The sequence below is a fragment of the Gigantopelta aegis genome, chromosome 6 (assembly GCF_016097555.1).
Source record: "Gigantopelta aegis isolate Gae_Host chromosome 6, Gae_host_genome, whole genome shotgun sequence".
NCBI classification, from domain to species: domain Eukaryota; kingdom Metazoa; phylum Mollusca; class Gastropoda; order Neomphalida; family Peltospiridae; genus Gigantopelta; species Gigantopelta aegis.
The window spans coordinates 40,001,031-40,018,696 of record NC_054704.1 but is presented as its reverse complement, the minus strand read 5'-3'; the positions used below and the strand labels follow the sequence as shown (position 1 = coordinate 40,018,696).

The following is a 17,666-nucleotide window of genomic DNA, read 5'->3' as shown; positions in this document are numbered from 1 at the left end:
TGATAGTCTCCGTCTGGGTTTTTTAGCCTCAAAGATCAATTCACAGCCATCTATCAATCCATATTTATCACAGCCAGCATGACAAATAATAAGTATTTTTCCCTTCCCAGTCACCGAACAGAGTTTAGGAACTCGATCAACAGCGTCTGATTTCGGCAGGTGATTGGCGGTACTTGTGCCCGGGTGGATATCTGTCCAGTGGTGGGATGTTGTGTGGTTGACATTCACCCAGGTCTCATCTTGATACACTATTAAATACCCCTGTTCTCGTAAACTGGATATTTCATGGAGATAGGACAGTCTCCTGTCTGATATATTGGCGTCCTCAAAAATCACTTTTCCGGTTGTAGACATATGTTGGTATTTAAAATCGAGGTCATGAAGTGTTCTTCGTAAAGTTGATATGGATATGTTGATTCCACATTCCTCCCTTAAAGCCACGTTAATCTTATGTAATGTAGGTAATTCGCCCTCTCTATAAAATCTGTATACTCGTCGTCTAATAACATCTTTATCAAATAAATCGATGAGTTTTCGGTCGCGTTTTTTAACAGTGATTTCTGTGCTTGGATTCGTAGAGCTTAGATTTTTCACAGTTCTTTTTACTGTTGAAACCGAAACTTTAAGTGCAGCGGCAACTCGATCGACAATTCGATAAGAAGCATACCTAGGTCTAACGCGCTGATATTCATCTTCAAAATAATCGAAAACGTTCTTAATACACGATTTTACATCAACTGAAGTGTTTTTCGATTTACCCATATTTTTCCTCAAATAACAATAACAAGAATGTCGACTAATACATTTTCAATGAATTTATATACCCTACCTAACTTGTATTTTACGTGGTTTACACATTGCTACAATAGCACGTGCAGTCATAGATCGAAATAATGATGTTATTGACCAAGCAATGCTATCGTATTTTGAACATTCAGGGCTGTGTCTGCAGGATGAAAAAGTGGTTGAACCCATACGAGTCCGAACAATAGACCTTTGGTTTTTCGCATTACAAATGTAATACCCAACCCCCAAACCCCAGCCCCTAGCACCACCCTAAATACTATATATATATATATATATATATATATATATATATATATATATATATATATATATATATATATAATATATATATACACATACGTATGAGTTCCCAATTTAGAGGCAAATTAAATAACATTTTTATTATTATTTGATGTTGGTGGCCTTTGACATTTTATTCCCCCCCCCCGGTCTTCTGGGTCCGGCCCTGCATTAAATTTATTTATAAATTTGGAAAGCACATTCCTGCGGTGTGTGAGGAGATTTGTGTTTATTACTGTGCTACACCTCAGTGGTGTTAGGTTAGGTATGGTATGCTAATATATAATTGATATAATAAAACAAAAATACATAATACATTAGCTAAATTTATTAAATATAATGCACCTACAAGAAAGGGTTACATGTTCTGTTTGTTTACATCTATGTTTAACGGAAAGATTAGACAATGCTGTTACACACTGCAAAACAATAATAACCTTGATTTAGTGAAACAAGCTATAATGGCCTTCACGTAGCCTCAGATCCCAATGTTTTGATATGCAAATGACCTTAGTTATTTATAGGAGAAATAACGTGCATTCAAAAGACACAGAGATTTTTAAAAGGTGGAATTAAGTCAACTTCGTGCATTTTATATGATGATTTGTATATAAAACCTGTCGGGGTTTGGGTTTGTTTTCATGTAAATGCAAAGAAAACAAATATCGAATAGGACATAAACGTAACATTTGCAAAAAAAGTATGTGTATGTATGCATGTATGTACATGTATATGTATGTATGTATGTAAACATTTTCATTTGTCTGATATTAATGTGTGTGTGTGTGTGTGTGTTTGTGTGTGTGTGTGTGCGCGCGCGTGCGTGCATGCATACATGTATGCATTCACGTATGTATGTATATGTGTGTGTGTGCGTGCGTGCGTGCATGTATATAGTGTATGTATGTCGGATTTGACTAGGACATACATAGGGCGGGATTTATCCCGGTGGTAAAACGCTCGCCTGAGGCGCAGTAGGTCTAGGATCGATCCCCGTCGGTGGGCACTTTGGACTATTTCTCGTTCCAGCAAGTGCATCAACACTGATATATCAAAGTACGTTGTATGTGATATCCTATCTCTGGGATGGTACATATAACATCCCTTGCTACTTGTAGCGGGTTTCCTCTCAAAGAACCGGCCTCGGTGACGTAGTGGTAAGGCCATCGGTCTTCAGCCTGGTAGGTACTGGGTTCGGATCCCAGTCGAGGCATGGGACTTTTAATCCAGATACCGACTCCGAACCCCGAATAAGTGCTCCGCAAGGCTCAATGGGTAGGTGTAAACCACTTGCACCGACCAGTGATCCATAACTGGTTCAACAAAGGCCATGGTTTGTGCTATTCTGCCTGTGGGAAGCGCAAATAAAAGATCCCTTGCTACTAATCGGAAAGAGTAGCCCATGTAGTGGCGACAGCGGGTTTCCTCTCAAAATCTGTGTGGTCCTTAACCATATGTCTGACGCCATATAACCGTAAATAAAATGTGTTGAGTTCGTCGTTAAATAAAATATTTCTTTCTTTCTTTTTTCTTTCCTCTCAAAGACTAGTTACCAAATGTTTAACATCCAATAGCCAATGATCAATAAATAAATGTGCACTAGCGATGTCGTCGAACAAAACAACTTTAACTTGTTTTAATATATGCATACATATTAACGCACGGACACGGACACGATAATTAAAGTCATTTTTGGCCTCGTAAATTGTATCTTGCTGTGACTCGAACTTTCTGCACTGAATCGCCCGCAGTTCCATGCACTGAAACATTCTGAATTTGGTTTTTTTTAATTAACCGAAGATATACGTGGCCGACCCTTAATGTACATGAACTTGTGGGAAAACCTTATAGTGACAAGTATGTGTAGATGTATCAATATCTATAATTTGTTTTGTATGTATGTATGTATGTATGTATGTATGTATGAAGGTATTTGCATGTGTATGTGTTTGTATATATAAGTGTACGTGTATGTTTATATGCATACTTACATATACACGCACGTGTACTGTACATGTGTATATGCATGTATGCACGTTGCAATACAATTCACAGGTGTTAGGCACATCTTGGTGAAACCATTGACGTTAAGGTTGACAGGTATTGGGTTCCCATCCTTGTAGCGGACTCACTCCATGTGCGAACACGTGTAAGATGATCACACCAATTTGTCTCTCATTCACTACCAAATAACCATTAATACTGTCATGGACAGACAACCCAGATAGATGAATAGTGTGCACAAGATATGTTTTATCTTAATACACGTCAACCTAGTTTGTAGAGACACACACTTAACGATGTGATATCAATAATCAAACCATTTATCATTACACTTAGATATCAACGAGTGTACGGAACAGAATCCATGTAGTCTGAACGCAAACTGCACCAACACAGCTGGATCTTATACATGCACTTGCCAAACTGGATATTCTGGAGATGGACACAATTGTACAGGTAATGAAACCACGTTAGCTTAAAATATAGCAGTGTTACGTAGTAGTGTTACATCAAATACAGGACCGGCCTCGGTGGCGTCGTGGTTACTCCATCTGTATACAGGCTGGAAGGTACTGGGTTCGGATCCCAGTCGAGGCATGGGATTTTTAATCGAGATACCAACTCCAAACCCTGAGTGAGTGCTCCGCAAGGCTCAATGAGTAGGTGTAAAACCACTCGCACCGACCAGTGATCCATAACTGATTCAACAAAGGCCATGGTTTGTGCAATCCTGCCTGTGGGAAGCGCAAATAAAAGATCCCTTGCTGCCTGTCGTAAAAGAGTAGCCTATGTGGCGACAGCGGGTTTCCTCTAAAAAAACAGTGTCAGAATGACCATATGTTTGACGTCCAATAGCCGATGATAAGATAAAAAATCAATGTGCTCTAGTAGCGTCGTTGAATAAAACAAACTTACTTTTTACATCAAAGACATGTTTTATCTTAATACTCGTCAAAATAGTTTGAAAAGATACACATTTAACGATGATTTGTCAAGTGATATCAATAATCAAACCATTTATCATTAAACTCAGATATCAACGAGTGTGAACAGAATCCATGTGGTCTGAATGGAAACTGCACCAACACAGATGGATCATATACATGCACTTGCCAAACTGGATATTCTGGAGATGGACAAAATTGTACAGGTAATTAATATTGATTAAAATAGATGTATTTCAAAATAAATACATCCACAAATACATGTTTTAATACACTTCATAAATAAGTACGCTCTGATTGACAACCATTCCATTTTAGTTTGTTTAAGATACCACAACATGATAATACTTTTGTTACTTTGAAACTTGCACATGGACACTCTCTGGCATCTACAATAGCACATGGACACTCTCTGGCATCTACAATAGCACATGGACACTCTCTGGCATCTACAATAGCACATGGACACTCTCTGGCATCTACAATAGCATATGGACACTCTCTGGCATCTACAATAGCACATGGACACTCTCTGGCATCTACAATAGCACATGAACACTCTCTGGCATCTACAATAGCTGTTGTGTTATGCTGTCCTGAGTATTACGTTTAATATATAGTACGTTCGCTCGTGTTGACCTTTTGTCTAGTTTAAAAATGAGTTCACTGTTTGAGAGAGAAAACAATTCCCTTTGATTGAAAGACACTATATTGTATGCTTGAACGTTATATTATAATGTCTATGTTTGATCTTTGTTAAATCCTAACATGCCTATGATAAATTTAATTAAAGATGTGGATGAGTGTCTTGAACAGAAACCATGTGATACGAATGCTTCCTGCAGCAACACAGACGGATCATATACATGCGATTGCCGTAGTGGATTTTCTGGAGATGGAACAACTTGTACAGGTAATTGAAAACTTTGATATTGTCGTCTTGGCTTGAAGTGTTCTGTATTTAATATTTAACTGAACTATTGATACCGTTTGTAAGTAAGTTTATGGCTAGAATAGTCCGATATATATGAATTGAGTAATCGTTAAACAATAGAGTATTGCACGTTACTTAACATAATCACGATGTGCTATATGACCGTTCTGTCATATGCCGCCATAACTGTAATTTTTAATGACACAATTTGAACAGCAAATTCATTGCCATAATAAAAATCAAATATATTCGCACAAAGCAGAGTCAAAGGGATATGTTGATAAGGTCTTGATGCTACCACGAAGCGCTGTAATGTATTGTCTATATGTAGACCAACCATCCACAAGAAAACATAAATACATGTGCAAAACGATGAAGACATTGTAATCCGTCTCTCTCTCTCTCTCTCTCTCTCTCTCTCTCTCTCTCTCTCTCTCTCTCTCTCTCTCTCTCTCTCTCTCTCCGTTTCGTGCGGAGTAGTAGTTATCACGAACATTAAAGACGCAATAGTAAAAGAACAAGAATTTTGCCAAATTAAATGTCTTGCCTACTATAACATTATATGATGTCACCCATAGATGTTTATGTCAATGTTTGTTAATAATAATGTTTTGAAGGGTTTGTTTTTAAGAATGTTTCGACATGTATTGAGCAGAACATTCATAGATACATCTACAACCCATGTTTCATTGATCTAGGTCATGTAGTTTGTAAGAAATGGACCTAAACGTGAAGAATTAATTAAAGTCTTAAGTATTTTTATTAAAAACGTTAAATATCAACATAAAGTTGGCACTGTCACCTCCTCCGTTGGAAAAAGTAATACCTATACTTCGTCTTTTGAGATAAGACACTAACCAGTCAACTACCTTGATATAACATCCAATCCTGCTGTCTTCTTCTAAGCAGTGCTTAACACAGCTATGTAATAGCTAAGTATTTTTAAAACATTGTACCACGCTTGGGTTGTTTTCCAAATGACACAATTTGCAGTACATCTGTATAACCACACACTTTTTAAACCCCACCTCACACTGAACCCAACGTCCTTATCGCGTCATACAACATCCCTTATTGTGGAATGTCTTAGGGGAATTAGCGTGACTTACTGGCCTGAAGTACAACATTTGACACAGTTGTAATGTAGGACAATACACATTTGTTTAGAGGTCAAGGTCAGATCACGGTAAAAGGTCACGTTTGGACAATATACAGAAAAGCTATTTCAAATAATACTTTAGTTACATCAGACATATATTTAGGTTTAAAATGCGACTCCCCCAATTTAAATGTCATGGTCAAATTAAAATTGTATTCAAGAAATGCAGAAAAGAACGCTAAATATCGCACAATTAAACCAGTACTTTGATTGCAAAACTCTCGAAAAAAAAAATCGTTTTGTTTGCATCTTTGAAATTGTAGGATTCGGAGAATACAAATTTGGCGCCAATTAACAGTTTGAAATATTCAAGATGGCGTCGATGATTTTTGTCAAAACAGAACTGGCAATATTTTAACATCATTTAAATTCAAGATGGCCACCACAATATCAGCCAGAACAATAAAATTGTAATGTATCGTACTATACATTAACTAGGGCAAGATTTTGATGTTAGTGATAACGTCTTAAGTGTCAAGGAAAGCATCATTTAAATCCAAGAACACCAAAAAATTACTATATCTTACATTCTGCTTTAATAAATAAATATGTTTCACTTTAAATACAAGACATTCAATTTTCGCATTTTGTGGCATTAGAAAACCAGGATGACCTTAAACATTTCGGTTGTATGGAAATGAATAATCTAAACAACAAAATATAAGTAATGGTTGATTTATCTATCATAACATTTAATAGTGAAAAATATGCCATAATGTTTAAAAACTAGGGTCTGTCCCTTTAACAATACTATTTATTAGGCCGCCCGTCTTCATCATATGGGGTCCACCCATCTACAAGTAATGTCGCATCATATAGACCATGTCCGTAGTCTGATAAATAAGCAATGATTGATGTTTCGTTAAGAACTGTCAAATCAAGTCTGTATCATTCCCTTGCTCTGTCTCTTGATAATGAGTATGCATTTCATTCAGACAGACAAATGATCACACCAACAATGTAATTCGACCAACATCAAGTCTGTTCACAATAACATTGCAGTTATTACTACATGCATCAGGTTATATATATAATATTGTCTAACAAAAGGGTTGCTTCTCCAAAAAGTTTTCAGTTTTGAAAATACACAGCCAGTGGCCTAGCAATGTACACAGATTTTTAAAAAACGTCACTTTGAACACGCACAATGTTAACGTAGTTTGGTTACGTCTGCATCGAATCAGTTGTATGATTTCAGAGAGTGCCATAACCCAGAGTCTGTACCATCTGCATGAGGCAACAAATTCGTTATTTTGTCGGGTGATTTATCCACACCAGTATTTAAATTTAAAAAGTTAACAACTTTAAATTATTTTGTCACAATTTTTATAATTATTGCTTTTGAGACCCTTAATATCATAGCAGCAATATCACATCCTGAACGAACACAAGTCAGAAAATGAGATGCACTCGTTTAATTTCCTTTGTTGTAACCCATTGTTCATTGCAGTTCTCTGAAATCATGCAACTAATTGATCGTCGCTTTTCAACAACAACAAAATTCCTTTCTGAATACAAAGTATGGATGTTAACAGTTCAGATACCGTGTAGTTTTCTGTAGTTGTGTTCAGCAGTAATAATCAGTCGTATACTGTGTTATGAGGATGAAGGTGAAGAAGCGAAAAGAACAATTGTACGTAGCGAACTGCAAGATTCAGTGTCCTGCTACCTGACTAAATGTTTATTTGGGCGACCATCTTGGATTCAAATGATGGTGCTAGTCCTAGTTAGCAACAGGTTATTATAAATTAAATGTCCAAACACGTTTAGGCTTAAAGGGACATTCTTGAGTTTGCTGCACTTTTAAAGATGTTATCGACTAAAATAGACTTTTTAACGATTGTAATTACGTATCAAATATATTTTTCTGCATTAAATATTAGAGGCTGTATATTAAACGTGCTTCTGATTGTTATATGTTGTACTAGGTTATATTTCCTAAAAAATACGAAATTATTTGAAGACCAAATCCAGTTTGGGCTTCTTAGAAATATTAAGACGACCAGAAACAAATTGAATATACAAACACTGATATTTTAAACAAGAAAATATATTTAATATGTAAGTTTAATCGTACACATATTTTATTACTCGGAAACATCTTACAATGCAGCAAATGTATTTTGTTTTGGCAACCAATGTCATATAATTTCAATTTGACCTTGACCTTGGAATGACCTTGACTTCTAAAAGTGGGCAGTCCCATTTCAGATATTCTTTATGATATTAAAGTTTAATTGTGGCCAGTTTAGTGCTTTAAAAATGCTTTTCCTGACATTGTCTAAATTTAACTTTTGACATTGTCTTGGCTTGACCTCTAAATTGGGTAGCCCCCTCTCAAAACAATTGTATGGTCCTAACGAATAACTGTGCCAAATTGGGCGCTTTGGACCAATTAGGGGTACTTTTAGGGGCGTGGCATAAGTTAGTTCCGTGTAATAGCCCAAAATATACCCCCTCCAAACTATACCCGGGGTATAAACTGGACTAACCCAAAATATACCCCGGGGTATAAAACAGGCTAGTCCAGAATACACCTCAGTTGCTTTTCTTTTAAAGTGTTTTATTTATTTTGTATACAGGTTAGTAATAAAAAATGAGGGTTAGGATTAGGGTTAGGGGTATAAAACAGGCTAGCCCACTTTAACCCCGGGTATAGTTTGGCGGGGGGTATATTTTGGGCTGTTACACCGGCATAAACATACTTATAGTAAGCATTGTATTTGCACTTTCGATGTTTTGAATGACAACAGAGAGTCGAGAGTATCGGCTGTATGTCAAAACATCAAATGTGTGCAAATAATCATGTATACTACTCGTAAGTTTATTCGATAATTTTAACACATGTTTTACGTGACCGAACCAAACACCGGCCCCACCCCTCCCCCCCCTAAAAAAAAAAAAAAGAAGAAAAAAAAGAAAGAAGAAAAAACCCGAAAAAAAAACAAAAAACAAAAAACAAAAAACGAAAATGACAACCACAACAAAACCCAACAGAAAATAAGAAGGCAGATATATACCATCACTGTAAAATTATTATTATTTCTTCCAGCATGTAAAGACAATGTTAGATACGGTCTTAACTGCAGGATGTTATGTAATGATCGCAAATGTTCGTCTAGAAATTCATCCTGCAACTCGTCGACTGGTACCTGTGATAACGGATGTCAAGTAGGATGGAATGGATCTGAGTGTACACACGGTATGTGTTTGTATGCCATAAATATTGTTTGTAAATGGAAAACAATAAAACAATTCTGACAACTACAAGTAGTGTTAGACATTACAAAGAGTAGGAAGAACGAAAGAAAATTGACAGCCATATTGGCATGTTTGAAAATATACCGGCCTCGGTGTCGTCGTGGTTAGGCCATAAAATATTACACAAACATAGAACAATTCATACCATCAGGAAAAGAATACCAGTTCACAAGCATATGGGATAATTTACAACTGTAATCATTTAAAGGCGTTTTCCTCCTTTTTTAAACCAATTCGTCTACGTCAAATAGTATAAGTACTCTATTCTTACACCTTTGAAACACCCATATGATCATTTGGAAAGCAACTATTATTTCTTCCTCTATATACCGGCCTCGGTGGCGTCGTGGTTAGGCCATCGGTCTACAGGCTGGTAGGTACTGGGTTCGGATCCCAGTCGAGGCATGGGAGTTTTAATCCAGATACCGACTCCAAACCCTGAGTGAGTGCTCCGCAAGTCTCAGTGGGTAGGTGTAAACCACTTACACCGACCAGTGATCCATAACTGGTTCAACAAAAGCCATGGTTTGTGCTATCCTGCCTGTGGGAAGCGCAAATAAACGAACCCTTGCTGCCTGTCGTAAAAGAGTAGCCTATGTGGCGACAGCGGGTTTCCTGTATAAAACAGAGTCAGAATGAGCATATATTTGACGTCCAATGGCCGATGATAAGATAAAAAAATCAATGTGCTCTAGTGGCGTCGTTAAATAAAACAAACTTTACTTTGGTTGAAAATATGTTGCTTTTCCTTTTTAAATTGACGTGAAATTTATTTATGATAGTCAGATTGACGAAAGTCTCTGTTAGCGTAGTTTAACAATTTTAATGTAAAAAAGAAAGAGAAAGAAAAAAAAAGAGGAAACAAACAAAACAACAATCAAACACCAACAACAACCAAAACATGTAAGCATAATTTATCTGATACTACATATTATGTTACTTTCCAGTAACCTTTTTAAAAAGTCATCACATTAATAGAAATATATAAGCATATACTAAAATACTAGTTGATGAAATGTAATCATATCAAGATTCAGTGTGTGAAACATTAACAAAAACACCGTAAGTGCATTCATATACTTTCATCATCATTATACGTGACTTAAAATATAAAATGTATACCAAAAATATATAGTCCTTATGCCAATGAATTTCAGATGTAAACGAGTGTACTGAACAGAATCCATGTGACATGAAAGCGAATTGTAACAACACAGACGGGTCATATACATGTGTTTGTCACAATGGATATTCTGGAGATGGAAAAACCTGTACAGGTAACATTCTTGTATGGCCTAGCATCGAGTAATGTTTTTAAAACTAAATATTTATTTCATGAATTGCCACATTTACAGATCACACTATATATCCATGTGGCTTTGATCTTCAGTGAGTTAACAATTACATGGAGATATAATATTTATTCTGTAACTTACTCATAATATCCATGCCATAAACCCATTTGATATTTCGATGTATTAATTCTGCTGTCAGTTGCTCATTTGTTGACAAGCCAACAAGACATTTTTACACGTCTTAATTATATTTAGTTAAAGTGTGTGACATCAAAGTGCATTTGTGCCAATCGTCATGACGTCATAGTACAGATGAATGCGACTTTAGACTGCGATTTACTAAATGTCGAATTAAACTGTTATTTTATAAGTATTATAAGATAAATGAAATTCGATACTCGTGTATGTATACTACCAACAAATATCGGCAGAACCTCGAAAACTACCAATTAACTTGGACTCGGTTACTATTTTCCATACTAGAAACATATGGCGGCCAGATTTAGCTCACTTGGCCTGACGTGTTTATGTCGCAGGATCAAGCAACATCGATGGTTCCATTCAGCTGATTGGGTTTTGTCTCGTTCCAAACACATCGGCCTCGGTGGCGTCGTGGCCATCGGTCTAGAGGCTGGTAGGTACTGGGTTCGGATCCCAGTCGAGGCATGGGATTTGTAATCCAGATACCGACTCCAAACCCTGAGTGAGTGCTCCGCAAGGATCAATGGGTAGGTGTAAACCACTTGCACCGACCAGTGATCCATAACTGGTTCAACAAAGGCCATGGTTTGTGCTATCCTGCCTGTGGGAAGCGCAAATAAAAGATCCCTTGCAGCCTGTCGTAAAAGAGTAGCCTATGTGGCGACAGCGGGTTCCTCTATAAAACCGTGTCAGAATTACCATATGTTTGACGTCCAATAGCCGATGATAAGATAAAAATAAAATCAATGTGCTCTAGTGGCGTCGTTAAATAAAACAAACTTTACATTGTTTGAAAATATGTTTCTTTTCCTTTTTAAATTGACGTGAAACCACAATATATAGCCGAGTTGATATAAAAAAACAAAACCCAACAACAACAATACCAAAACAAAACAAAAAGCAACAAAGAAACAAAAACATGAACAAAGCCCCACAAACAACAACGAAACAAACAAGCAAACAAAATAATAATAATAAACTCCAGTCACGGCGGAAGCAAGTAGACATTGGTGTGTGTGTGTGTGTGTGTGTGTGTGTGTGTGTGTGTGTATCTGTGTGTGTGTGTGTGTGTGTGTGTGTGTGTGTGTGTGTGACCAAGATCAAGGGCGCAAAGCAAAGTTTCTAAGGGGGTTCGGGGGTAAAACTTTGAAAACAATATGTCCTGACATGCAATTTCCTGCATTCTACAGGTTAAATTCATCTCAGCCTTAAGATTCACTACCCATGCTCCGCCGTCTCTGAACTTAAAAAAAACACCACTAAAATTGTTTCAGAATGTGTATATGAATATCGGAAATATTGAATTAGTAATTATTAACATGCTAAACTCTGTGGAATTCTACTCTGTCCTAGACCGTTGTGTGTATAAATGATTAATGCACAGGTGTATACGATATACACATAACTCAATGATTATACAAGTTAAAAGAGTACTAAGATTGGTAGTGTATAAAATTTATTTCATTTACACAAGCAACATACGTGTGTTTGTTTCGTTTGGTTTTGTTTGTTTGCAAAATAATTACGTACTCTGATTATGAACATTTTGCAGCCTTCTTCCTGTTTTTAAAACGAGCTATAATAAAGTGAAATTTATTTATGATAGTCAGATTGACGAAAGTCTCTGTTAGCGTAGTTTAACAATTTTAATGTAAAAAAAAGAGAAAGAAAAAAAAGAAGAAACAAACAAAACAACAATCAAACACCAACAACAACAACAACAACCAAAACATGTAAGCATAATTTATCTGATACTACATATTATGTTACTTTCCAGAAACCTTTTTAAAAAGTCATCACATTAATAGAAACATATATGCATATACTAAAATACTATTTGATGAAATGTAATCATATCAAGATTCAGTGTGTGAAACATTAACAAAAACACGGTAAGTGCATTTATATTCTTTCATCATCATTATACGTGACTCATAAAATATGAAATGTATACTACTACGAGTATACCAAAAATATATAGTCCTAATGCCAATACATTAATTTATTTTTGCATTCAGATGTAAACGAGTGTACTGAACAGAATCCATGTGACATGAAAGCGAATTGTAACAACACAGACGGGTCATATACATGTGTTTGTCACAATGGATATTCTGGAGATGGAAAAACCTGTACAGGTAACATCGTTGTTTGGCCTAGCATCGATTAACTTTCTTAAAACTAAATATTTATTTCATGAATTGCCACATTTACAGATCACACTATATATCCATGTGGCTTTGGTCTTCAGTGAGTTAACAATTACATGCAGATATGATATTTATCCTGTAACTTACTCATAATATCCATGCCATAAACCCATTTGATATTTCGATGTATTAATTCTGCTGTCAGTTGCTCATTTGTTGACAAGCCAACAAGACATTTTTACACGTCTTAATTATATTTAGTTAAAGTGTGTGACATCAAAGTGCATTTGTGCCAATCGTCATGACGTCATAGTGCAGATGAATGCGACTTTAGACTGCGATTTACTAAATGTCGAATTAAACTCTCATTTTATAAGTATTATTAGGTAAATGAAATTCGATACTCGTGTATGTATACTACCAACAAATATCGGCAGAACCTCGAAAACTACCAATTAACTTGGACTCGGTTACTATTTTCCATACTAGAAACATATGGCGGCCAGATTTAGCTCACTTGGCCTGACGTCTTTACGTCGCAGGATCAAGCAACATCGATGGTTCCATTCAACAGATTGGGTTTTGTCTCGTTCCAAACACATCGGCCTCGGTGGCGTCATGGCCATCGGTCTAGAGGCTGGTAGGTACTGGGTTCGGATCCCAGTCGAGGCATGGGATTTTAAATCCAGATACCGACTCCAAACCCTGAGTGAGTGCTCTGCAAGGATCAATGGGTAGGTGTAAACCACTTGCACCGACCAGTGATCCATAACTGGTTCAACAAAGGCCATGGTTTGTGCTATCCTGCCTGTGGGAAGCGCAAATAAAAGATCCCTTGCTGCCTGTCGTAAAAGAGTAGCCTATGTGGCGACAGCGGGTTCCTCTATAAAACCGTGTCAGAATTACCATATGTTTGACGTCCAATAGCCGATGATAAGATAAAAATAAAATCAATGTGCTCTAGTGGCGTCGTTAAATAAAACAAACTTTACTTTGTTTGAAAATATGTTGCTTTTCCTTTTAAATTGACGTGAAACCACAATATATAGCCGAGTTGATATAAAAAAACAAAACCCAACAACAACAATACCAAAACAAAACAAAAAACAACAAAGAAACAAAAACATGAACAAAGCCCCACAAACAACAACGAAACAAACAAGCAAACAAAATAATAATAATAAACTCCAGTCACGGCGGAAGCAAGTAGACATTGGTGTGTGTGTGTGTGTGTGTGTGTATATCTGTGTGTGTGTGTGTGTGTGTGTGTGTGTGTGTGTGTGACCAAGATCAAGGGCGCAAAGCAAAGTTTCTAAGGGGGTTCGGGGGTAAAACTTTGAAAACAATATGTCCTGACATGCAATTTCCTGCATTCTACAGGTTAAATTCATCTCAGCCTTAAGATTCACTACCCATGCTCCGCCGTCTCTGAACTTAAAAAAAACACCACTAAAATTGTTTCAGAATGTGTATATGAATATCGGAAATATTGAATCAGTAATTATTAACATGCTAAACTCTATGGAATTCTACTCTGTCCTAGACCATTGTGTGTATAAATGATTAATGCACAGCTGTATACGATATACACATAACTCAATGATTATACAAGTTAAAAGAGTACTAAGATTGGTAGTGTATAAAATTTATTTCATTTACACAAGCAACATACGTGTGTTTGTTTCGTTTGGTTTTGTTTGTTTGCAAAATAATTACGTACTCTGATTATGAACATTTTGTAGCCTTCTTCCTGTTTTTAAAACGAACTATAATAAAGTGAAATTTATTTATGATAGTCAGACTGACGAAAATCTCTGTTAGCGTAGTTTAACAATTTTAATGTAAAAAGAGAGAGAGAGAGAGAGAGAGAGAGAGAGAGAGAGAAAACAACCCAAAAATAAACAAACAAAACAACAATCAAACACCAACAACATAACCAAAACATATAAACATAATTTGTCAGAAACCGTTTCAAAAAGTCATCACATTAATAGAAATATATAAGCATATACTAAAATACTGGTTGATGAAATGTAATCATAATATCAAGGTTCAGTGTGTGAAACATTAACAAAAACGCCGTAAGCGCATTCATATACTTTGATCATCATTATACGTGACTCTTAAAATATGAAATGTATACCAAAAATATACAGTCCTTATGCCAATAAATTAGTTTTTGCATTCAGATGTAAACGAGTGTACTGAACAGAATCCATGTGACCTGAAAGCGGAGTGTAGAAACACTGACGGGTCATATACATGTGTTTGTCACAGTGGATATTCTGGAGATGGAAAAACCTGTACAGGTAACATCCTTGTATGGCCTAGCATCGATTAACGTTTTTAAAACTAAATATTTATTTCATGAATTGCCACATTTAAAGATCACACTATATATCCATGTGGCTTTGGTCTTCAGTGAGTTAACAATTACATGGAAATATAATATTTATCCTATAAGTTACGGTACTCATAATATCCATGCCATAAACCCATTTGAAATGTCGATGTATTAACTCTGCTGTCAGTTGTTCATTTGTTGACAAGCCAACAATACATTTACACATCTTAATTATATTTAGTTAAAATGTGTGACATCAAAGTGCATTTGTGCCAATCGTCATGACGTCATAGTACAGATGAATGCGACTTTAGACTGCGATTTACTAAATGTCGAATTAAACTGTTATTTTATAAGTATTATAAGATAAATGAAATTCGATACTCGTGTATGTATACTACCAACAAATATCGGCAGAACCTCGAAAACTACAAATTAACTTAGACTCGGTTACTATTTTCCACACTAGAAACATAAGGCGGCCAGATTTAGCTCACTTGGCCTGACGTGCTTACGTCGCAGGATCAAGCAACATCGGTGGTTCCAAAGAACGTGGCATGTACTTTCCTTTCTGTTGGAAAGTGCATATAAAAAAATCCATTGCTGCTTATGGAAAACATATACCGGTTTCCTTTGTTGAATTTCTCGCTCCAGCCAGTGCAGCCCGCCTGGTACATCAAAGGCCGTGGTATGGGATGATGCATATGAAATATCCCTTGCTGCTAATCGAAAAGAGTAGCCCATGAAGTGGAGACAGCGGGTTTCCTCCCTCAATATCTTTGTGGTCCTTAAGCCATATAACCGACAATAAAATGTGTTGAGTGCGTCGTTAAATAAACCATTTCCTTCCTTCCTCTGATGACTTCGTGTCAGAATTACCAAATGTTTGACATCAAATAGCCGGTTATTAATTAATCAATATGCTCTAGTGGTAACACTCATGACGAATCCTCTATATATGAAAACAAATACATATGCATACATATTGATACACATATAGATATATTTACACATTTACTCACCAACAAGACAAGGACAGCTTAATGAAGAATAATTTGGACAGGACAGGAAAAGGGGGTAACAACAATATAGAGGAAGAAAGAAAGAAATGTTTTATTTAACGACGCACTCAACACATTTTATTTACGGTTATATGGCGTCAGACATATGGTTAAGGACCACACTACATGGGCTACCCATTTCGATTAGCAGCAAGGGATCTTTTATTTGCGCTTCCCACAGGCAGGATAGCACAAACCATGGCCTTTGTTGAACCAGTTATGGATCACTGGTCGGTGCAAGTGGTTTACACCTACCCATTGAGCCTTGCGGAGCACTCTCTCAGGGTTTGGAGTCGGTATCTGGATTAAAAACTCCATGCCTCGACTGGGATCCGAACCCAGTACCTACCAGCCTGTAGACCGATGTCCTAACCATGACGCCACCGAAGCCAGTATATAGAGGAAGAAATAATAGTTTCTTTCCAAATGATCATATGGGTGTTTCAAAGGTGTAAGAATAGAGTACTTATACTATTTGACGTAGACGAATTGGTTTAAAAAAGGAGGAAAACGCCTTTAAATGATTACAGTTGTAAATTATCCCATATGCTTGTGAACTGGTATTCTTTTCCTGATGGTATGAATTGTTCTATGTTTGTGTAATATTTTATTATTATTATACAACTTTAAGACAATTTAGAGTATGATTTATATGTTTCAACTATAAATGTACCGTACCATTTAAATATTTAAAATAGATGGTTTAATAAAATTCGTAAATGTTGACCTCTAAGTAGTATAACACAAATATCTCAAACCTGTTTATAAAATTTCCCCATATCTGTTTCTCTTCTGAAATTATTTTCCCATTCATTCTTATATACAATTAATGCAACAGTGTTATACAGGCTGATAAATAATATTCATACTTATTCAATAAAATACATAATAGTCATATTCCAATTGTTATTTATATTTTAATTACAAAATTTAATAATGGCTACGTAACCATAAGTGCGGCATCTAACTCTGCCGGTAATACACTCGCCTTCGGTGATTCGGTCGTAGTATCGAACCCCCTCAATGGACCCATTCTCTGAATGTTCTCCTCATCTAATATATCAACGGTCGTGGTATATGCTATCCTGTCTGGGTAAAGTGCATATAAAAGATTCCATACTGATCAATGAAAATGCATACTACTTGTCATAATTACCAAATGTCCGACATCCAACAGCGATGATTAATTAATTAATGTGCTGATTTGGTATCATCAAACTAAGAAAA

General features: G+C 36.2%; 1 protein-coding gene across 1 annotated transcript in view; it reads left to right on the top strand.

Annotated features, from left to right (window-relative positions):
• The window catches only part of LOC121374548 (neurogenic locus Notch protein-like), a 41,213-nt gene extending 25,838 nt beyond the window's left edge, over window positions 1–15,375 (top strand). Inside the window, exons 6-12 of the mRNA XM_041501653.1 lie at window positions 3,427–3,546; window positions 4,124–4,240; window positions 4,828–4,947; window positions 9,180–9,329; window positions 10,546–10,665; window positions 12,903–13,022; window positions 15,224–15,375. Of these exons, the coding sequence (XP_041357587.1) occupies window positions 3,427–3,546; window positions 4,124–4,240; window positions 4,828–4,947; window positions 9,180–9,329; window positions 10,546–10,665; window positions 12,903–13,022; window positions 15,224–15,375 (899 nt within the window). The remainder of the gene's footprint in view (window positions 1–3,426; window positions 3,547–4,123; window positions 4,241–4,827; window positions 4,948–9,179; window positions 9,330–10,545; window positions 10,666–12,902; window positions 13,023–15,223) is intronic.
• The last annotated feature ends 2,291 nt before the right edge of the window (window positions 15,376–17,666 follow it).